The 25026-nt window shown below is 37.7% G+C and overlaps 2 protein-coding genes across 2 annotated transcripts; one reads left to right on the forward strand and one right to left on the reverse strand.

Moving 5' to 3' along the window:
- The first annotated feature begins 280 nt into the window (after nucleotides 1-280).
- Nucleotides 281-8102, forward strand: LOC127618863 (zinc finger and BTB domain-containing protein 39-like). The gene is made up of 3 exons (XM_052091522.1): nucleotides 281-533; nucleotides 2459-3985; nucleotides 5188-8102. The coding sequence occupies exons 2-3, from the start codon at nucleotides 2492-2494 to the stop codon at nucleotides 6100-6102; spliced, it is 2409 nt and encodes an 802-aa protein (XP_051947482.1). The 5' UTR covers nucleotides 281-533; nucleotides 2459-2491; the 3' UTR covers nucleotides 6103-8102.
- Nucleotides 8103-11146: 3044 nt separating this feature from the next.
- pip4k2ca (phosphatidylinositol-5-phosphate 4-kinase, type II, gamma a) lies at nucleotides 11147-23154 on the reverse strand. Its single transcript, XM_052092043.1, has 10 exons — nucleotides 22707-23154; nucleotides 21306-21403; nucleotides 20916-21012; nucleotides 20642-20788; nucleotides 15597-15743; nucleotides 14779-14817; nucleotides 14577-14690; nucleotides 13894-14158; nucleotides 12799-12902; nucleotides 11147-12715 (listed from the first exon to the last, which is right to left on the reverse strand). Exons 1-10 carry the CDS (start codon nucleotides 22866-22868, stop codon nucleotides 12635-12637), a joined length of 1254 nt encoding a protein of 417 aa, XP_051948003.1. The 5' UTR covers nucleotides 22869-23154; the 3' UTR covers nucleotides 11147-12634.
- Between the last annotated feature and the right edge of the window lie 1872 nt (nucleotides 23155-25026).

The following is a 25026-nucleotide window of genomic DNA, read 5'->3' on the forward strand; positions in this document are numbered from 1 at the left end:
GAAAGAGATAGATGGATGGATGGATGGATAGATAGATAGATAGATAGATAGATAGATAGATAGATAGATAGATAGATAGATAGATAGATAGATAGATAGACAGACAGGAAAACAGACAGAACAAATATAAAGAGTTAGATAGACAGACAGACAGACAGACAGACAGATAGACAGATAGAAAGGAAAACAGACATAACAAATAGAAATAGATAGATAGACAGACAGACACATAGATAGACAGACAGGAAAACAGACAGAACAAATAGAAAGAGTTAGATAGACAGACAGACAGACAGACAGACAGACAGATAGATAGATAGATAGATAGATAGATAGATAGATAGATAGATAGACTATTTAAAAATGCTGCCGACGCCAAGAATGACTCAATATACTGTCTAGGTAGGCAGCTCGATGAGTTCTGAGACGCCGCCCGTGTCTCCTATGTGCATGGACGACAGCCTGGGCTAACAGGATCCGAGAGGGTTTGTCATTAATTCGTCATCTGTCGAAAACCAGCACTAACTCTATGGGTAAACAAACATTTTTGTGTGCGTGTTACTACTACTACTTACGCGGTTTAAGTGTACTACTTAGCCGGGTACTGCGATTTATTTGTAAATATGGTGTTAATGTGCTAGCTAGCCAGACATGCTAATGGCATCCAATGGCAGCCAGTTAGCTACTGCTAACCTGGTGCTTTAAGTAAATTTAGGATTGTTGAATATTTTGGTTGCACCATTGATTATGTAGTGGACATATTTATCGTAGGCCTACATTTACGTTGGGTTAAGAGGAGCGGCAAATGTTGTCTCAAATTGTTGTCTAATTTAGTGTGTTCTGTGCTATCTTTTTTTAGGACACCCGTTGTTTTCGTTTGTAAACATTGTGTAATTACGTATGGTGTAATATTTTTGTAATCGTTTATATATGAACTTAAGTGTGTGCTTATTGTTATTTCGTGACCACTAATGTGTTAAAGCTTGATAAATAATATGTTTTATACACAACAAGTGATACATGTGAACTTCAGTTAAAGTCACTGAAATGTCCTTTTGTTGTTGTGGAGGAGAAAATGCATTGAGGTTTTTGTAAGTCAGATGTTTCATTTGTGGTTTTAAGATGCAGGGTGTGTTTTGTGGACAGACAACCCCATGTCTTGATGTTTGAACATGTTTACTTAATTTACAACTATGACACCCATACAGTTATGGGTGAACTATCCCTTCAACAGAATGGTGGTATACAACAATTAGCCAGGAGAGGCTGTAGGTTACTTAGATTTTACCACATGGAAGGGGTGTTCTTAAGACAAAGAGTGGAGTACCTAAAACCCCCTTAACCATGGTAAAATCACTGTAATGCACGGTCTGTCATGGCTTATTGCTTTTTTAAATCAGTGGCAACATCAACATAACACAAGACACTGATTATTAAGTTACATTTTATACTGATAATTATCAGAATAAAAATGTTTTCTGCCCAGTTAAAAGGGTCATTCAGACCTAACGCATTCTTGCCTTAATAAAACTAGGAGCAGCACAACGCGTAGAACTGCTGGCATCTTGAGACGTGGTTTTAACAGTTGTCGTGTAACTTGACACAATATCTAAACAACCTGACTCTCTTGCTCGAGACATTGTAAAAACAGAGATGCAATGCAGTGTTCAAAGATGTCCATATTGTGCATTTTTACATAGAAAAACAATGCAAAAACTTGTTCGGGGTGAACCGCCTCCAGGATAGTCTATTATCCAAACTGTTTACAGGTGCAAGCAGGTGTGTTAATGTCAAGTCGGGATTACCGTAATTACGACATTGGTTTTAATTAGCTCTATTCACGTCTTCGTCAACCTTGTAATTACAAGTTGTAATCTAGGAATTCTATGAAAGCTCTGGCATGACAGCTGGGAAGTCATGTAAAAAGAACCAATATGGCAGTGGCCTTAATAGTTAAAGGTTATAGATTATAGATAACACATTTCTGTCGTATATATCATTGTACCCTGAATTGCATTCTTATATATTTTTTATATAAAAAATTTAGCTAGAACATATAGAAGTGAATTAATGTAGCGATAGGCTAAATGTTTCGCTGTTGTCAACAACACAGCTGTTTTCGCATAATGAATGTTGCCATCTCGTAATTACTGTACAATAATCCGACATGTGAATACAGCATTACTTTAGTGATTAAATAGTTGCTTTTATCAACAGCAAACCCACACAAGGATCCGTTTTGTCATTATGAGCAATGCCATAAAAACAAATGTTTTCTCAGTCTGATGTAGAATCTCTGAAGTATCGTCTTGTAATTACAATAATTCTTACAGGATGTGAACGCAGCAAAACATAGAATGTAAAAAATGCCATAGGCCTATATGAAATGCATCTTAAATGTATAAAAATCAGATGTTATAACCATGTTTTGATTCACGTTTTCTCTTCTGTCTTTTAGTCCAATTCCTGGCTTTTTTCGGAATTGCCAGGCATGCGGATCCGGCTGCAGGGCTCTGGCCATGCGGCCTATCTCCTTTCTGAGCTCAACCGCTGCCGCCTGTCTCGCCTCCTGTGCGACGTTGTCCTTCAGGTTGGTGGGCGATCCTTCCCCGCTCATCGTGCAGTGCTGGTGTGCGCTTGCACTCACTTTAAGAGCCTCTTCTCCAGAGGTCCCCACATCCAGGATGGCATTCCCACCACCTTCTCTTTGGACTTTGTCTCTTCCACCAATTTTGAGAAGGTTTTGACGTTCATCTACACTGGTGAAATTTTTACAGACTTGATAGATGTGGGTGTACTGTATGAGCTGGCAGAAAGGCTCGGAGTAAGGGAGCTGGTAAGTGCTTGCCATTCCACCTTCCCTGACCTCCAGAGCTCGAGCTCAAGCTCTGGAGACCCGGTGGCCAATGGCGACATGGAGAGTGAAATGGTGTCCACCAATGCTGTGGCTACATCTGTTTGCTCGTCCTCGGTGGCATCTTGCTCCACACTGTCTTCTTTGGCCACTCCCACACCCGTCACAACTTCTCTTGTTTCTCTAGGCCATAATGGCAGGTTGAATTGGGCCCACTTGGCCACACTTTCCCTCTCCCAGTCCCCTAAAAATGAGGACTTGCAAGTACATTTGGGGTACAGCCAGGCGGTGACCAACAAGCCAAGCCCCTCGGACAGTAACCGTTCCACTGAGGTCCTTCCTGGTCTCGCTTTGCAGCTCAAGATCGAGCAGGAAGACGATGGAGGAAACAGCTCAGTGGATCAGGCTGCTGTTAATGGTTGCAAGTCAACGTTAGGACTTCAGTGTAGTCAGGATGCGGGTTCCGTTCCAGACTCTTCAGCCCAGCTTGGAGGGGAAACATGTGATCCTTCGTCATCCTCCAGTGACCCCTTGGACAATTTGCAACTAAGGGCCATTTCAGGAGCTGTTGAAGCAGTCAAAGATTCAGATTGTTTTGAGGACGAAGTTGCTAACAAGAGGCACCACCTACAGGAAGAACATCCAGAAGCTGGCGATGAGTGGAGAGCACTTTCAGACGACATCATTGAGCTGAGCGATGAGGAGGAGCACCTCATTGTGGAAGAAGAGGATGATGAAGACTTGATGTGTATTGAGAATGGTGAAAATGGAGTATCTCTTGGCCAGCCGTGCAAAGCTTGTGGAATGCTGCTTCCCGCTGAAAACAGCATCATCCGGATTCATGCGGAAACGCATCTCTCGGAAAAGGGTTCCTGTCAGGTGTGTGGCACTTCCTTTTCTGACCACGCTGCTGGTGTCACGCATGCCCTCACACATGTGGGAATCTTGCTCTTCTCCTGTGATGTTTGTGAGCAGCAGTTTCGGAGCGAGTCTGCACTGATTCACCATCGACGTCAATCAGTAGCAAAATGCATCCCTCAAAATCCTGAACAAATCAATGGTGCCACCCAACAACAAGGAGGGGAACTGCAGTGTACTGTTTGTGAGAAATCTATGGCAAATGATTTCAAGGTTTGTGAGTAAATGTTTGGTTATTTGTTTTCAGTTTTTAGCCTTAAATGGTGTCCTAACCATGTGTGATACTACAATGCTCAAGTGTTGTGAAGTTTGTCTGTTTTTTTACTAGGGTTGTCATGAAACCAACATTTCAGCAGATGGTACTAAAACCTGTAAACATTCAGAAATTGAAAATTAATACATCCATCTTCTATAACCGCTTGTCCTATGTTGGGTTGTGGGTAGTGCTGATGCCTATCCCATCTGTCCAGGGAAAACCCCTGGACAGGTGGCCAGTGCATCACAGGGCTAACACACACAGGCAGTTTACAGTCTCCAATTCACCTGCATGAAACTGTGGGAGAAACCAGAGCACCTGGAGGAAACCCACATAAACATACAAACTCCACACAGAAATGCCCTGGTTGAGCCGGTACTCGAACCTGCTACCTTCTTGCTGTGAGGCCATAATGCTACACACTGAGCCACCGTGCTCCCTCGAAAATCAATACAAAGTAATCAAATGTAAAATAAATGTACAAATATTGTATTATATAATAAAAAATATATTGGTTACATGCTGCAAAGAAACATACTAAACTTACAGATTATATACTAGCCTACAAGAATCATTAGCCATCAAATATTTGGGTGGGAATTCCTAGCATGTCACAACATAAATAGGAATCAAGTGACATTTACCATTGGTTTTACTACAGGAACCATATTTTAACCATGATATTCATGGTACAACCATAGTAATAATACAGGAAAACCAATATAAATTTCAAAATTAGTTTATACTCTAGTAACACCATGGTTAATTTTTGATACATGTAGCATGTTTTTTTTTTTTAAATAATTTTTATTAACTATAGTTAATGCAAAACTCTTCTGACGAAACACAAAACCTTATGCAAGAGAACGCAAAACTATTTCAGAAAATAAATTCCCTTTCTTTACTCAAGTCTTAGGGCAAAAAAAACTTAATAAACTTATAAACAAATACATTTGGGAGACAAATGTGCTTAATTGTCAAAAAAAAGAAATCGTAATGGTCCAAACTATTTTCATTTTCATTATGGAAAACCTCATTTATGTAGAATAAATTCTTTTGATTTAGGAATGAAATGTGACCAAGACATATTTTTGTGAGCTTCACCCATTTTATTGTTTTGATTTTATTAATAACTGATTTTTATTTGTTCTTCACCCAGGCTGTCAGGGACCACATTCTGAGCCACGCATGCTTGAGGACATTACGCTGTGGAGTATGCCAGCTGTTCCAGCCCTCTCGATGTGCCCTCCTGTGGCACACTCTGACACACCTCTTTCCTATTTACACATGTCCAAAATGTGCCAGCCCCTTCCTGGAAAGTGTGCTGCTAGAAAGACACCTGGCTCTTCATGTAGAGGAAGAAGGGCTGTCAAAACAGGACCAGGGCAGTCCAGAGACAAGCGGCGAAGCACAGGGCGAACTGCGCTGCTTCCTGTGTCCACAGACCTTCCGCTCTGAAGCTGATTTTCATAACCATCTCAGCGTGCACTCTAATGAGGTACAGGGCAACCAGTTATGGCCAGCCAAGCGCAAGGCAGACCAGCTCCTCGAGTATTCCTCATCTTCTTCCTTCCCGCTGGATGCTCATGGCTCGTGTAAAGCAGGAAACGCAGGTTTCAACTTGAGCCTGGGTTTAAGACTCCAGGACAAAATGGTTCATGGTGGGCTTTCATTTCCTGCTGGACTCATAATGAATGGTAGCTCTTCTGGAGCCACTTCCACCGGTGCAAGCCTCAAGCAAAAATGGTATCGCTGCCGGTACTGTGGCAAGCACTTTGCACATTCGGGCGAGTTCACCTACCACCTCCGCATCCACACTGGTGAGAAGCCCTACCAGTGCAAAATATGTTTGCGCTTTTTCCGTGGCCGTTCCACTATGATCTGCCACTTGAAGACGCACTCGGGTGCCCTCATGTACCGGTGTTCTGTCTGTGGACTGTTCTTCTCCACACTCAAGATGGTCTCCTCACACATGGAGCTCCATAAAGACCAGCTGCCACCTAATTTTAACATAGAGGAGACCTTCATGTATAATGACCACTCCAAAGAACCCATCCCAAACCTGGAGACCTGAACATCAAGCTCTAAATGTTCCGTTACACTGTGTGCACAGGTTTACTTGCTCAGTATCAGCCACTGTTGTTAAAGGGATAGTTCACTTAAAAATTCACTTGCATTGTATGGATCAACAGAACTGAAAAACGTATTTGTTTGTGAAAGCAGTCATACACATCTGGGTTGGTGTGAGTAAATGATATGAATTTTCATTTTTGAGTGAACTCCCTTAAAAGAAAGATGGTGGTAGACTTCGAATGTTACTATGTGTTTTATGTGATTAGCTTTGTGACATTGTGTACTGAGAAGAGAGATACATTTTTTAAAGACCGAACGAAAGGTACAATTTTTATTTAAAAAATGTAGTGTTGTTACTTGACCACTTGATGGCAAGAGAGCAATGATACATTACCAGTCAAAAGTTTGGATGCACCTGCTTATTCCTTTCTATTACTGTTTTCCCAATTTTAGACTAATTGTAAAATCATTATTAAAAGTATAAAATTACACAAATGGAAGTATGGGAATTATGAAGTGACCAAAAAAAGGTAAACATATCAAAACTGTATTAGATTTTAGCTTCTTCAAAGCTCTGCACAATCTAGGCATTTTCTCAACCAAAAGTTGAGAAACATGACCAAATCCTTCAAATGCAATAGCTGTCTGCTTTCTTCTTTAAAAAACAAATTCTCAATCCATTCTTTTGCCACTGTCTCTCCCCTACCAATTTGCAACTTTGTATGACAGCACTTCTCATATTACTTCCCTCTTAGGATGAATCGCTTCTGTTGTATTCCTCATTTGAATGAAAGCGTCTGCTAAATGAATAAACGTAAATGTAAATTCATGAGCTTTCCTCCTAGGATGCTTTTTAAACAGTTTTGAAGAAGTTCTCACGTATGCTGGACATTTATAGGATGCTTTCCTTCACTTTGTGGTCCTCATCCATTTCAAAAATGTATTTATTTTATAACAATTTTAGTTTTTTTAGGAATTCCAGTGTTGGCGCAATTTATATTTGTCTACAAAACTAATATCAAGCATATAAACATAATATTGTAGCTCAAAAGATCTAAGATCATGAGAAACATGGATTTGATTTAAGCGTGTCCAAACGTTTGACTATGTTATGTATGGGATGTTGTGGCAAGTGCTGATCTGTGGTTATACCTCTATATACTCTTCAGGCAACTATCGTAATAAGCTAAATGTCTCTGGTTATTCTGAAGAATAACTTGGTCAAGGATATAACAAATGGTCCTTTTTTAAAAAAAGATATTAAAGTGAATTTTCTTTTTCAAAATAGATGTTATTTTTATAGTAGTGTTGTGTACCACTTGACATAGACTAAATTAGAAATAGTTACTGTTTTATGAGAGATCATATTGTTTGTATAATGGAACCACAAAATGCTGCTGCTATTGTCTGTTATTGTTCCTTTGGAAAATGACAAAAAAAGGACGGAATTAAGACTGAGGTGCTAATGTATCAGTCAGTTTAAATGGAACTTCTTTGCTCGTGTCATATCTTTTTCTTGAGTATTGCGAAGCAATGAAAGCTTAAAATGTTTGAAGAAAGTCTCTGTTCTAAAATCTTCTGTGCCATTTTCTCCGGAGTTTTATTTGTTTCTATTCTTGTGTCTATTTGTGTCTATTTGTATGGTACAACTGTACATTTTTTACATTTATTTTACGTAATTTCTTGTTCAGTTAAAATCAGTTTGATGTTTTTGTTTGATCTGTCCATTAATATGTAAGTATATATTCATTTAGTTATTGTTAATTTAACCGAGCTAGCTGTGTGGCATTTGTTGTTGTGTAGCTTTATTTGCCATTTAGCTCAGAAAACACAGACTAAACTCAACATGACCTGATTTTATCAACTTATGGACAAATTTTATTTTTTGTAAAACAAAAACTTCAGTGCTTTGCCAGGGTTTTTCTAAGCATGTAACAGATCTTGAGTCTCTCATTTGTGTTAAATATGTAATAGGAAATGCCTTTTTCATAATACATTTTATTCAACATGAAACAATTGCCTTATGTCACTTTAATGTTATTTATATACTGAGATGTTATTCTTCTCACCACAATTGTACAGAGCGGTTATCTGAGTTACGGTAGACTTTGTCAGTTCAAACCAGTCTGGCCATTCTCTGTTTATCTCTCTCATCAACAAGGCGTTTCTGTCCACAGAACTGCTGCTCACTGGATGTTTTTTTTGTTTTTGGCACCATTCAGAGTAAATTCTAGAGACTGTTGTGTGTGAAAAGCCCAGGAGATCAGCAGTTACTGAACTACTCAAACCAGCCTGTCTGGCACCAACAATCATCCATGCGATTATCTAATCAGCCAATCATGTGGCAGCAGTTCAGTGTATAAAATCATCCAGATATGGGCCAGGAGCTTCAGTTAATGTTCACATCAACCATTGGAATGGGGAAAAAACGAGGATGGTGTAACCTAAAAAATATAACAATCAAAACAGTTTTTTTCAGCAAACCCTGGCATGTGGGCAGAGCTTTTATTACATATTTCTAGGAATTCTTTGATGTGATCATGAGGAAATGAGGTTATGAGAGGCTTTATTCCTTGTACTCTTAACAATTCTGAGGTGAGAAAAACAGGACACGATATGGCTAGTTACCAGGCAACCGGCAAAAAAACATGAACCATTGCTTGGCACCTTCAACAAGGACATTTTTAATATCCCTTTTTCCTAGTTTTAAGATTTAGAATCTTCATCAAATCACCAATCAGGAAGCACATCCATAACAGTTGGCGCCAGATCTGCAGCTGCCGTTAAATTTTTTACGTGTGATTTGATTTGACGGGAATCACGAGACTCTCCCTAGCCAATCATGTTGATAGATAAGAAATAAAATCAGGACAGGGAAGTAGCGAACACAGATTGTGGGAAAATAATGGAGTAAAAGTACAGTTACAGCACTTAAAATGTACTCAAGTAAAAGTATAAAATAGTCTACACCCCTAACCCCACACTGGCCATTTCAAGAACTGCTCTAAGAGCACCACGTGCACACACCTCCGAACCACAACCCCTAATCTAATCTCAAAGATATCCATTTCTGACTAGCACTCTCTTTAAAGAACAAATGGTTTGGCTAAAAGATCTGGTTTGGTTGATTGTTTCGGTTGTCTTTATTGTTGGTTTGCATGGCCATTGCTATTTCAACACCATCTCACATGCCACACCATATGACATGAGTTTAAAAATGATAATTAGAACAGTTAGAACAAATAGTGTGCGACCATGTTTGGAATGAATTACTGGCATACTGTTTCCTGAATACTGCTTACACTGTATACTCCCTAATATTTTTGAAATTGTATGAAACAGAATGCATTATGCAATGCTTAACACTGGTTATGCATTTTGGACAGTGGTATGCTACATTGTTGGTTCATTCATCACATTCATTATATGATACAGTATTCTACGCAGTGTGATGTGGTTGTAGTGCACATTTTGGCGAATGTGGTTGGTCATCCAGGCATTTAGCAAGGTATATAGCCAAAATCTGTGATACACTTAGCTTTTAATTTAAAATGATATACTGTTATCAGAGACAATGGGGTACATTTTCAAATGACCTCAATGTAGGTCTACTATGTGCAGGCTATGCTTGCAAATGCATACTTTAACATTGGGATGTAATGCTGCGTGTTCTTCCCAAACAATTCAACCTTAGTTTTAACCGTTCAAAAAATATTTTCCCAGTAGCGTTGTGGAGTTTCATGGTGGTCTTTGGCAAATGTCAGGTGTGCAGCAATGTTTTTGTTGGAATGCAGCGGCTTCCTTCGTGGTGTCCTACCATGGACCATACCTGATTAATGTTTTCTGTATAGTAGACTCATGAACTGAGATGTTGACCAGTTCCAGTGATTCCTTCAAGTCTTAAGCTGTCACTCTAGGGTTCTTTCTTTACCTCATTGAGCATTCTGCATTGTGCCCTTTGAGTCATTGTGGCTGGACGGCCACTTCTAGGGAGAGTAGCCACAGTACTAAATCATCTCCATTTATAGACAATGTGTCTAACTGTGGAAAGATGAATATCTAAGCTCTTCAAGATAACTTTGTTATCCTTTCAAGCTTCATGCAAAGAAACAATTCTTGATCATAGGCCTTCTGAGATCTCTTTTTGCAAGGCATGGTCCACTTCAAAAGATGCTTCTTATGAAAAGCAAACTCAAAATGTTTGCATGCTTTTTATAAGTCAAAGTAGCTCTAACCCACACCTACAATCTCATTTAAATATTTGGATGCCAGGTTTGCCAAACCCCTGACTCTAATTAGCATTTGTGGTGTGTTTAGCCTTGGGGTTCACATTCTTTTTCCAACCTACAATCGAAATGTTTGAATGATGTATTCATTATGTACAAGAATACAATAATTTGTTTGTTATTATTCAATACAGATTGTGTTTGTTCATTATTGTAACATAGATAATGATCAAACCAGATTTTAAGACGAATTTATACATAAATGCAGGTCATTCCAAAGGGTTCACATACTTTTTCTTGCCACTGTATGTAACCCAGGTTTAAGACTGGAGCAAACTCTTTTCAAAATTACAAGTGTGATACACTGCTTAACCCAACAAATTGTGTAAAGCCTTATAGAGAATAACACGATGCTCTGTGTTCCACCTACTCTTATTTCCACAAGAGCTCGTCAGCAATTTGCTGGACGATTTGATTTTTTCCGTGTCTGATTTTCCTGCATACTTCCTAATGTTAAGAGCACATATTTTCGTCAGTGCAACAGGAAAGAGTTTGTCATCAAAATCATGGCTTCTGGAAAAGTCTAAGTGGATCCTGTCCTAGACCCCACTTTATGCAAGGTCCAAACTAAACTCCAACGACATCAATTCTTCAAAGTCTATCAGACTAACTCATTGGGAACTTAATCAACTGAGACATGAAGGGGAGAACTGTGTAGATATCATAGGCATCACAAAGACATATACTTGGTGATACAGTGTGCGTTTCATTAATGCATTTTAGCCAAATTTATATATGGATTAAATTGATGTTTCACCCAATATGTAATGTTTTTTTATTGTACTTAAGAATGCACATTATTGGTAATTTACAGTTGGTTGTTACATGCATTATGTGAACACAATGTAACAACATGCCTTAATGTAACAACATCTTGAGGTGTTAAACAGCTCTAAAAATACAAACTATTATGGACATAATTGAAGCCCGACAAGCCTAAAATGAATAAATAAAGGAAACCATGTTTTTGGAAATCTCTGAAAAATATATTTGGTCCAAACACTGATTTGCAAAATAAATAAAATGCGACAATAAGGCATTTTATACTAAATCAGCTCAGTATCACTGGAGTATTTATACTAGAAACTACAAAATTCCTCTTTTGTGCATTAAGGCTAACTGCATAAAATAGCTCACATAAGAGAAAATGAGATTGTGTGCTCCATTCATTCATACAAACAGTCAGCATTCATAATATCTTTAAACTAGACCCTTACTAAGGATCACTGGTAACCAATTTTTACAAAGTGTCTTTCATGCCTCCCCACAGAACATTCTAGTGCAGCGTATATTGAGTGAAGCAAGCGTGCACTGTAAGTGTTAGACAACATGAGTTTCTGCTATTCCTCCATAATCGCTTCAGCAGTCAGTTAAGGTGGTTTCTCTCTCTGCCAGAGAGTCCAACGAGAGAGAAACAGCACACCAAGAACTAGTTACGTCATTGCTACAAGTTCGGAGTCATATCTCCTTAAAAGTTTAGGCAATGTTCTCGTGTTTGTGGGTTGTCACAAGGTGATTCATATGGATCCATTTCTTTTCATTTGTGAATACACAGTTCATAAACGTAGTGTGTGGATGAGAATGTCAAGTTTGCCAACATATAAGCAGAAAATAACAACCTATATGTGATAACAGTAAACTGCAAAGATATTTTGGGTGAATCTCACGAAACTGGACACGAGTCATATTTCAGCCCGAAATCAAATGAAAGAAATACGAAATACTTAGTTTACAGTAAAATAAGCCTATTTTTTTTTTTTTGAAATATACGATTTTTAGCATTGTGACTAGCATTGTTTCAGGACAATTTAGCATACTTCCCCCTATTTTTCATTTCTGTAATGCAAAAAGATAATTATATATATTATTAAAAGTATTTGTACATCAGGGTAGATTTTGATGTAAGGCTTTAAATATATGGTGATATTAAAAAAAGCAATGCATTAGTGTCTTTAATGTAATAACCAAAAATAACTATTACAGTAATCTAATGAGAATTACCATTAGGAATGATGGGAATTGTGGGAAATGGGAAAAGAACTACTAAAGTAAAATTGCATTACGAGGATGAAAATTTGGGCAGAAAATGTGTTTGATTGTCATGAAAATAATATCAATGCAAAAAAATACATTCAAATATTCCTAATATTTTTTTATTTTGACTCTGGGGTCTTAAATGCAACCTGGACGTGTTTTAGTGAGATTCACCCTTGGTGTGTATAAGGACATATTATGTACATATTTTGATTACGCAAAAATGTTGGAGATGAATTCACGGAAACGTTTGGCATACTGTTCTGGATGAACCGTAGATATTTCAGCTCCAGCCTGAAAAGAGAGAAACATGATGAATAATGTTGTTAAGCAAAATTATATTGGATGAGTTTGCATTAAAATGGTTTTCCACTAACGCCATGTTTAACGGTCTTTGCCGCATGGGCAGCTTTCTTCTTAGTGTCATACTGCGTCAACACGTCAATGAGCCCCATGAAGTACACTTCCTTCTGCGGTGCTCCTAGAATCCAACAGAATCACACAGTGCTATTATCGTTAATGTAAACTACAACAAAAAATACATCAAAATGTTCATTACAACATAATTGGAAAAAACTGAAACTAACTAAAATCTAATTAAATTTATGGCAAATAAATTTTAGTTCCAGTTTTTGAAACACAGAATATTATAAAAATGTAAACCTTAACAAACCACCAGTATTAAACATAAAAATACCACTAGATAGCGAGAACACTAGAAATGGATTAAATTTAACACCGTTAAAAGGATAGTTCACCCAAAAATATTACATTCTCTCATCATTTACTCACCCTCATGCCATTCCAGATGTGTATGACTGACTTTCTTCTGCAGAACACAAATGAAGATTTTTGGAAGAATGTTGCAGCTCTGTCGGTCCGTACAAGGCAAGTGAATGGTGATCAGGCCTTTGAAGCTCAAAAAGCACATAAAGGCATCTTAAAAGTAATCCATAACACTCCAGGGGTTTAATACATGTTTTCAGAAGCTATCAAATCAGTTTTGGCTGAGAACAGACACAAATATTACTCCTTTTTCCACAGTAGTCTCCTTGGCCATCAGGATTTCAAGCTCAATTACACTTCCTTGCACCACCTAGCGCTCTGTGCATAAGTCAAGCACTAGGAAGTGTAATCGAGCTTGAAATCATGATCATGCCTAGAGAATGCAATGGCAAGATGTACCATGAAAAATGAGTTATATTTTGGTTCTCACTCAAAACCAATTGGATCGCTTCAGAAGGCATCTATTAAAACACTGGAGTCTTATGGATTACTTTTATTCTGCCTTTAAATGCATTTTTGAAGTTCAACATTTTGGTCACCATTCAGAGCTGAAATAATCTTCTAAAATTCTTCTTTTTTGTTCTGCAGAAGGTAGAATATCATACACATCTGGGATGGCATGAGGGTGAGAAAATGCTGAGAGAATTTCTCTGAGAGCCCCCTCCATTTTTTCCACTAAAACTTACCTGCTGCGCTTTTGACGGCATAAACGTCAATATAAGGGTCAAATTCTCCAGGACCCAGGGGTTTGAAGGAGTTCATGTAACCAGCGATGCCCTCTGGCGATGTGCCATAAGAGCCCACCTGTACGGCCGGAGCGAGGCCATTCTCGGACTCTGCATCATCTTCACAGCTGGGCTCCTCGGCATCCTCTTCCTCCCGCTCGGCACGTGCAATGTCATGGATGCCTAGCAACAGGCTGTAGTCCATTATCTTCAGCTTCACCAGGAACTACATCACAAGAACACGACGAAAATGCATTTTAGCGCCCTTGCGGAAAACAATTAGGTGTCTCGAAACACAAATTTGAACACTTGAAGTTCTTTTTAACTTGAGTTGGCACCAAAGGAAAAAAAGCAGTGCTTCAGCTCAAGACGCTGAAAAAAAACGTCCATCTAACACGTGTTTACATAGGAAAACAATTGAAAAACAGTGCAGATAGACACAAAAACATGTTTGGTGTGAACGGTCCCTTACTCTACACAAATTATTATCTGGTTGAAATATTATATTCATAGAAATTTCCATTACTTCTAGGATTTTATTCATTTCCATGACAAATTCCCGGAGATCTCCAGGGATCTTTCCATGACCGTGGAAAGCCTGATGCTTTCTTTTAAATTTCAGGAGCTCAATCTTCTGTCTTTACCTCAACATCTCGGTTCAGCTTCTCCATTATCTTCTCCTTCTGTTCCTCAGTCACATACACCTTCTGCATGTTGTTTCTAAAGTCCATGTCCTTAAACGTGGGCAACTCTTTCACCTGCCATTAGCAGAAAGACGGAGTTTGTCAGTTGTGGTGTCTGGCATCTTTGAAATTCTCTGGACAGTTCTTGGGAGTGATATCTTACCTTCTCTTTGTCGCTGGCCTCACGATCTACCAAGGAACCCTGAATTATAAACACAACGTTAGGGCAACACTTATCAAAACAGCATTCAGGCCCTTTCATTAAAAGTATATCAGATGCATATATGGTCCAAAATAATAATGGAATATCGCCATGTTCTCTACTGAATGTGAGTACTCGTGCCCCCTTGTGGCACCAAATCAAAATGGCAACAAACACAAAACAGTGGGTGCTACGGCCTGTTTGACGAAGAGTCAGAATGCTTTATTCCTTTCATCGAACAAAGAGAAACAACAACCTACAGGATGAAAACTACCTTGCTTTGTCATCAGATGAATTCTCGTCCCGAGTGTTAGGTTATTCTTAGGCATGTATTTTACTGATTCAAGAATGTACCCAAAGATGGGTGGGACCAAATGTCTAAAGTTTAAGAACCTGCCTTGACATGGTCAACATTGAGCAACCACTTATCTGAATATAATATCAATATCTATGTTGGTTATGGCCTTGGCTTGTTTTGCAACACACAGCAAACATTCAGTCTCAGTGAGAACAGGTCTTTGCTGTTTTGTTTTTTGCAAGCGATGCTCAGCAATTGTTTCCATAACTTTCCTTAACCTACTCATTAATCAAGTCCACTAAAATCTCTTAAACCTGCTCTAATGTGAAGTGTCACATGATGTAGGAGCTGTTTGCACTTCGCTTGAGAAGTCAATGATGGGTGACAAGACAAATACAAAACATTTATTTTATTGAAAGTCCACAGTCCCAGTGAAAGCCCAAAACTTTCAGATGATCTAGTGTCTCAGAATAACTCCTACCTTCAGATCGTATTTTCTGTGGACTAGGAGTCTGTGGCTGAACATGTTTCTCATGACGATCAGGTACGTGTCCTCGCTCTCCACAGTAACACGGTACATACCCAGAAACTGAGGGAGGAGTGTACTGCCATGGCACTTCACTATATGCTGTAAGAGAGCAAACACAAACTCTATGTATTACGAGCACAAGCATACACAAGCTTACAGTTGAATCTCACAAAAACACGTCAAGGTCACAATACAAAATCAAAAGGAATGAAATAAGAAATGATGTTATGAATTAAGAAAATTAAGCCTTTTTTTTTATAAGCACTAAGATTGTTTCCATTATAAATCCATTTTCATGACAACCAAGCACATTTCCCCACAGAATTATTTTAATTTTAACATCATAAATTATATTCTGCTTAAAGACAATGAGGCCTATTTAGGACCATTAAGACTTATTTTCATTATAAAATATTTTTTATACATTATAATATATATATATATATATATATATATATATATATATATATACATATATATATATATATATATATATACATATATATATATATATATATATATATATATATATACATATATATATATATATATATATATATATATATATATATATATATATATATATATATATATATATATATATATATATATATATATATATATATATACACACACACACACACATATTCTGTCTGCACACTGAATTGCACTCTACACTTTTTTCAACATGCAATTTAAAAATGAATAAATAATGTATTTTTGCAGTCTGTTTTCCAATTCAGTGTGCGGACAGCAATTATTTGGTATTTTTGACATGTTTTTTTTTGGCTCCACACACCTGAAGTGATACTAGTGGGGCAATATACTTCATATAATAACAAATTTATATTTAAAATTTAATTCTTTTTTTTCATGACAATTAAGCCAATTTCTTCCCTAAAACTTCCTTTTTAAATGAAGGATTTTATTTTATTTTATTAAGAATTTTTGTAACTACTTCAACACAATTTTTATTCAGTGCATCACAGACATTTTCTTTGTAGAATTAAGTTGAAATAAAATCAGCATACATAAAAGGTAAAAACTAATTAAAACGTTATTTTTTTTCCACAGAGTAATGAGAATGAGATTTTTGTTTGCATTATGGTAATGAGAATCAGAGCATTGAGAAGAATGTGCTTAGTTGCAATAAAAAAAATTTATATTAAATTTGAGAAACACACACACACACACACACACACACACACTGTTGTGTTTCCATGTTTTATGGGGACTTTCCATAGACATAATGGTTTTTATACTGTACAAACTTTATATTCTATCCCCTAAACCTAACCCTACCCCTAAACCTAACCCTCACAGAAAACCTTCTGCATTTTTACATTTTCAAAAAACATAATTTAGTATGATTTATAAGCTGTTTTCCTCATGGGGACCGACAAAATGTCCCCATCCATAACACTCTTTTCCAATTATCTGTTGTCCAATGTCTGTGTTTATTTGCCCACTCAAACCTTTTCTTTTTGATTTTCTGTTTCATTAGTGGCTTTTTCTTTGCAATTCTTCCCATAAGTCCTCCTGAGTCTTCTCTTTACTGTTGTACATGAAACTGGTGTTGAGCGGGTAGAATTCAATGAAGCTGTCAGCTGAAGTAATTATTCCAAACTTTTGGCCGTCAGTGTACATGTGTACACACACACACACACACACACACACACACACACACACACACACACACACACACACACACACACACCACACACACACACACACACACAGCTAATTTGGTACTAGAAAATCACTTTTCATAATATCAAACACTGCTGAAAGCTATTCGGTTCATTAGATTAAGATTAACATTGTCTTTGGGTTTGTTTTTGAGTTGCCACAGTATGCAATAGACTGGCATGTCTTAAGGGCAATATTAGGTCAAAAATGGCTAGAAACTCGTCAGTCAATCATTGTTTTGGCTCTACAATGCTTGAAATTGTCAAAAAAAATAAATAAATGAAGATTTCATACAAAGGTGTACACTACAGTCTTCAAAGCACAACTGGCTCTAACAAGGACAGACAGAGATGTGAAAGGTCAGATGTGCAAATAAACAAGAGTATAAGTACATCAGAGTCTCTAGTTTGAGAAATAGATGCCTCACATGTCCTTAGCTGACAGCTTCATTGAATTCTACCCGCTCAACACCAGTTTCATGTACAACAGTAAAGAGAAGACTCAGGAGGACTTATGGGAAGAAATGCAAAGAAAAAACCACTAATGAAACAGAAAATCAAAAAGAAAAGGTTTGAGTGGGCAAAGACACACAGACATTGGACAACAGATAATTGGAAAAGAGTGTTATGGATCTTAACCCCATTGAGCTTTTGTGGGATCAGCTAGACTGTAAGGTGCGGGAGACGAGCCCGACAATACAGCCCAGGAAGCACAAAGTATTTATTTTTTTCAAATTGTAATAGTAATTTTTCACGTCATTAATGTCCTAATGTTGAATGACACTTTGGTAAATAAAAAGTACCAATTTCTTTCCAGAAGAGCAAAATCTGTACATTAAACCAAACTTTTGGCTGCAAGTATACAAATACATTTCTTATTTATATAATAAAAAATTTGTGGTTAAATATGACTCTTGACAGGGTTGGTGAGATTCATCCCTAAAGCTTACAGTGACAGTGTCGTATGTGCAATGGTACATGGTTCATTATTAAAATATGGTGACAAACTTGTCATATATATATATATATATATATATATATATATATATATATATAAATAAATGAAATAATATAAAATGCTTTGACTCTATATTGTTTCATAAATTTTTCTAGAAAATATATTTGAACTTGTCAATTGCCTGAAAAAACCCTTGTCCCCTTCATCTGGTACACCTCTTCTATGACATTATTTACAGTTATTTATTTTAAACTCGTTTTGTTTTCTTATGTCAAGCATTAGTGCAAGGCCTATAACAAGGTGCAAAAAAGCTAAAAAATAAATAAATAAAAAAAAGCAATTAATCATTTAAATAATTAAAAAAATTATGTTTGTTCCTTGACTTAATGTCATTGGTGTTATTAATTTAAAAAAAATCTTTGGAAAGAACTTCCGAGATCAAAGATCAGAGAAAGAAGAGTCTCCTCAAATGTTGAATATTGACCATTGTTCATTTAAATATGTCACGTTACGTTGCTTAATGTTTGTCAAATACCTTTATAGAAAACAATGTATTTAATGGTTTGATTTATTGATTTTAGTCTGATCAGTGGTGCATGTTTTGTGATGCTATTGACAACATACAAAATTCATCTTTGAAGAGAATTTGTCACCAGTGTTACAACCCTTGATTCATTACTGAAACAAAATTAAATCACAAATCAACAACAACAACAAAGTTGTCCTTTACGAATAAACAAAGTCAATAAGATGTTTATAGGCGAAAACTGAACTGATTGAAAATGTCAATATTTTGTAAGTCGGAAAGTCAACATTTTTTAAGAATGACCCACATAGTTCATACACAAGGAGACAACTTTAGGTAGCATATGGCATTCAGTACCAAAACAAGGTCACAGGCCTCTTGGCTTAATAATTACAGTATTTTTTCCCTGTCTGCTTTACAAAATGTCTGCATGATTGCACACATTATGATCAGTCACTCTTCAACAACATTGTTACACACTCAGTCACTGGGATAGAGGCATTAATACAGCATATTTTAGCACAACATCCAATTGTGCACGGATTATAAAGAATGAAATGTTAACAGCGCTTGTGAAAGCAAATATCAGTTTATGAGGCAGCATTTACTAGCAAATTTGTGACATTCTTAAAAGTGTGTTAATTTGCACCCTCAGGACACACAGTAAATATATTGGCACTGCAAATTCAGTAGCACAGCCTGGATTAAAATCTGCACATTCAGCTACAATGGTAACTGATAAACCCACTCACACATACTTTTCTCATGGCCGTCACAGCACTATAAACAAACCAGGGGCACCCGAATGCTGAACTAACCCAACACTAATATGTGATTCTTAAAGTTGCACCCAGTTAAAATGTTAGTCACCTAAAAAAATGACTAGTACTTTTGACAGTTTTGTTTAAAATGATGTACACACACATGAGATGAAGAACCCAGTCATTTCAGTGACCTTAACAAAGCGGTTTTATTTTACATACGAGTGCCCCCCACCTCCCATGTTTATTTTTTCTGCCCTCTTCTCCCCAATTTGGAATGCCCAGTTCCCAATGCGCTCTAGGTCCTCGTGGTGTTGTAGTGACTCGCCTCAATCCGGGTGGCGGAGGACGAATCTCGGTTGCCTCCACATCTGAGACGTCAATCATCTTATCACGTGGCTTGTTGAGCGCGTTACCACGGAGACATAGCGCATGTGGAGGTTTCACGCTATTCTCCACGGCGTCCACACACAACTCACCACATGCCCCACATTATAGCGACCACGAGGACGTTACCCCAATGTGACTCCACCCTCCCTAGCAACCGGGCCAATTGGTTGCTTAGGAAGCATAACTGGAGTCACTCAGCACTCTGCACTATCCCTTTAAATAAACACCCAAATCAACAGGTCTGACCATCAGTAAAAGAAAGAGGAATTTGCTTATTTTGAGGAAGTGAGATGGAACATGAAAATGAATTCAGTGACTGAACCAGTTTTGATGTCAGTTAAATGAGGAAATGAATCACAGGGTGTGCGGATATCAACTGAGTAATAAAACATATCACAATCGCTGGAGAGTTAATTCTTTAGTCTGAAACTTTCTCCAAGACAAAAAAAAAATTAAAAATAAGAGAATAAAAGTCAGATGTGGACAGCGAAAACGTTCAAAAGCCTGCCATGCAATTTGTCTGCATTTGTGAGACTTAATTTCAACTAGGGAAGCTAAAGTCAATACATAAGCATCTCCTTTGATGCAGTAAGAACCAGTTAGTTGGCACACTTATTTCTGTTAGAAAATTATTTTCTTTCTTTTTCAAGAAAATATTTGAAATCTGAAAATACCTGGTGATACTCGGACAGAATGTTATGCATGTCAGCTACATCTTCACTGGAGATCTGCTTTACTATCAGTGTGCGGTCGTAGGACGTAAAGAGAAGACCTTCTCCCTGTCCCTCACCTCTCGTGGGAGGACTGCGAGTCACAGACACCTGATGGTAAATGCAAGCAAAAAAACTCAGATCAGAGTTGAACCAAGAATATTTATAACCTTATGCATGCAAATGCCAAATTATCTTGCTAAAATGACAGGTCAAATATATCAATATATCACATCACCTGGTAGTCAAGATCTTCAATTCCAAATCTCTCTCTTAGGTTCCTGAAGACTTGTGGACAGTACTCCTTAAATTTGAAATGGCCTGGAAGATTCTCCCTGTGAAAAGATAGAAGGGTCATTTCATGTCTCTCGCTCTGTGTTCTACCTGACAGATCTTGCACAACTTCCCATCACCTGAAGGCATAAACAGGCTGTTTTATGGAGAGTGCAGAAAATTACAGGATTCTTTTGGAGCCATTCCTTACATCTATCCACTATCATTACAAGAAAGGTAAACATGCCCCTGCTTACAAGATCATGTTTACATGCAACTGTAGAATAACAGTGCACACGGACCTAACTGTGCAATGAAACATAGTTTAAAATAATGATGTGCTTTTGATAAATACTTGTTGAAGAGGTGATTGTTCACTTTGATTTTGGTGTTGGCTTTGAAGTCGTCAGGAAGCAGCATGACGGGCACTGGAACTTGATTTAAATCATTTATCTGGAAAAACAGAGAACCTTTTTTACATTTGAAATGAACTTTGTACTTGCAGATTTCCCAAATCCCAACACTCACAATCCCGAATGCTTGCACTCTTCTGACATGCCACTGCATGAAGAATTCCAGTCTTCTAATTATTGCAACAACCAAAGCTTCATACAAAATCTTAACACTAAATGTTTTTACTTCCCAAGGATCCCCTATTGGAATGTCATAATTTGGAACAATCCTGATGGGATAAAAAAGGATATTTCAAACCAAAATGAAAATCATTTACTCACCCTCATGCCATCTAAGATGTGTATGGCTTGCTTTCTTCTGCTGAATACAATCAAATATTTTAGAGGAATATCTCAGCTCTGTAGATGCATTTAATGCAAGTGAATGTTGGACAGAATACTAAAGATCTCCACTTTACTTTATCAATCTTCTTTTGTTTTTGGCCACTTACTGGGCAGGGAGGAGAATTTAGAGTAAAAAAGGACCTAAATATAGATCTGTTTGTCATCCACACCAATCATATCACTTCAGAAGACATTGATTAAACCACTAGAGTCATATATATTGCTTTTATGCTGCCTTTATAGGCTTTTTGGTGCTTCAAAGTTCTGGCCACCATTCTCTTGCATTGAATGCACCTACAGAGCTGAAATATTCTTCTAAAAATATGCATTTGCCTTCTGCAGAAGAAAGAAAGACACACATCTGTGATGGCATGAGGGTGAGTAAATAATGAGATCATTTTCATTTTGGGGTGAACTATCCCTTTAAACAGGAATTCCCCAAGAATCAACAAAGATCCTACAGCAAAAACGGAAATTCATATATTTATATTTGTTCACTTCATTTATTTTCAAAATGTACATTTATCCAGTAGAAACTTGTTTGATTCTTAGAGAACTCAAAACAAATATTCTTACTCCTGAATTCAGGGTGAATTCCTGTAAAAATCCAGTACACAATAACAAATTTAGGACCAAAAACCTAAAACTCCCATAGATTTCACAGTGTCCATAAAAGTTACAACGAAACGCATTAACTGTTTAAATGAACTTCACAACACTGTTGTTGCATTTCAATGCAACAGTTGCATTTTCTCAACAATACATCCGGTTTGCACGTGACCTCACGCGCCAATACGCACATCAGTACATTGATCATGTTTTATTAATATTTCGATTTCAGAAAATGTATTTAAATGCTAGCTAACTAACTAAGCCACTATACACGCTTGCAGCTAACTGTTAGTTCATAAAATGGCAGTTGTTGTGCGAGATAGGAAGTTAAACACATAACGCCCTACCGAATGATTCACTCCCCACATGAACACGCCGAGGATCGGATCACTCGCGCGGAACACTTTCACCTTCTGCTGCACAAAATGTTTCTTTTTGGTCTTGGTTTTGGGGGCGAGCATGACCATTGGGTTGGAGGCGCTGCCGGTGTTACTGATGGACGCCATCATCACGGTCGGTCGCTCCCCTACGGTCTGTTCTCACTCTCGGATCCGCCTCTGTTTTCGTTTTTGCTCCGGTTCCTCTTACAGACAATCAAAGGTTGAAAAACACAAGCGCCGAGTCACGCGGGCCCTGTTTTCCGCTGTTTTTAGGACCCGATGGAGCGATTCTTCTTCATGGAATTGTACTGAACACTAGATTGCTGAAGCGTGCCAGTGTTCCAGATGCTCCTCCCACAAGTTCAGAGGAACAGAGCTTGATCTAGAATGACAGCTCAGAAACAGCAAGAAGAATGTGTCGCGCGGCCCCCGGGCTGTGTGTGGGTCATGTGGTTTCTGGACGAACTGAACAGGTGAGACAGGATCTATTTATTACTTATGGGGTAGTACCATATTCAATACACACAAATGGGCAAATGGTAAGAGTGAGGCCCTTTGAAACTTAAAAGTATTTGAAACATAAAAGTAGTCCACACTACTGGTCAGTGGCAGTTCTAGAGGGGGCCGGGGGAGACAGGGGCCTGGTCCCCCCATGTGCCCCCCCACTAACAGCCACTCCCCCCCCCAACACTCACACTACACATGCTGGTCTGACTACACTCCACATGCCCCTCCCCGTTAAGATGATACAGACCCCACCCCCATTTAAGACCGAAAATCTTAGCCATTATTCACTAATAATTGACCCTTCGCTAAGCCCTTAGTCTTAAAGAGCTTTTCTGACCAGTCATATTTTAGCTACTGTTTCCATCCGCCATTTCTCTGTCAAGCATTTGCTTTTATCTAATGAGTATCTTCAGGAATAATGTGTGTTTAAGTGGAATTTTATAAAAAACTTTTAGAAAAAATTAAATAAAAGTTGTTGCTAGGTCACTTGAAATACACAAGATACATAGACAGGATACATGCAGTGTTTTCTTTTTTAGTCTTTAAATATCAATAAAAGCATGCTATGGATTAAAATGTCAGCCCTCATTCCCAAATGAACATTTATAACATCAGCAAAAACACCTGCATTTGCTCCAAGGTAAATTAAAGCTAATAACTTAATTTTAATACATCCATGCATTGATTCAAAGTTATAGTAAATAAAAAGTACACAGGAATGTAGTGAGTGTAGCAGGCCCCCTAAATCCAGCGTTTTGACCGTAATGTCTCCTCAGCATAGGTCATCAGGGTATTTCTCGCCTACTGTTTTATGAATGTTGGGGATTCAGACATACTACTACATTGGCATACTGTTTTTGGCATAATATATAGTAGGGAAGCATGGATATTCAGATGCAACATTACTCATAACACACCAAACACTCTCATTTGTTGCCACCTACTGGCCTGGCTGGTGTAAAGATGCAGCCAAAAAGACTTTGAATGAATCTTTTGGGGAACAGATCCAGAAGTCTCGAGTCACAGGGATGAATGAAACTCAGTGAATCCCTCAAAAATGGTTGAAATAAAATGTAACTGTTTAGATTTAAAATAACATGGAACACACTCTTTAATAATTCTGTCATTGTAGCACCCTCATGTCGTTCAAAACCCATTTATCCATGGAGCACAAAGGGAGAAATTTTGAAGAATCTTCATACAGATATTATCCATACAAAGAGAATTTATAGTGGCTATGGCTGTATGGCTTCAGAAGACTTGGAAAAAAGCACATGAGCCATATGGACTACTTTTATGGTACTTTTCTGGTTTTTTATTTTTGCTTGCATAGTATTAGGTGACTATTAGATTCAGCACACATACAGTTAAAAACGAATAAATAACTTATGTTGCTTACTTTACAAAGTCCAAGTCACATAGATATAAGCTATGGCATGTTAAAGGGCATTGACAGATGCTATATTCTGCTATATGTTGTTACCTTGGAAACAAGCTCATGTTCTTGTTGTCTAAATAATCTGTCATCTGCATGAATATGATGATACAACTGCTCCTGCTTTCTGAATATTTAAGCTTTTTATTTGCAGTCTAAAATCAAAATAAGGCTTTATAACCACTATGTAATGACTTGCTTAATGCAATAAGACATTATACCCTCATCAGGCACATGCACACAGACATCAAAGGGGGCTTGAGCACCTCCCTTTTTCTTCCTCGAGAGAAAGTGCCTAAAAAATCTAAATATCAGGTCAGGAGATCTTTGTCGAGTTCTGATGCC

This window comes from Xyrauchen texanus, chromosome 25 (assembly GCF_025860055.1).
Source record: "Xyrauchen texanus isolate HMW12.3.18 chromosome 25, RBS_HiC_50CHRs, whole genome shotgun sequence".
NCBI lineage: Eukaryota > Metazoa > Chordata > Actinopteri > Cypriniformes > Catostomidae > Xyrauchen > Xyrauchen texanus.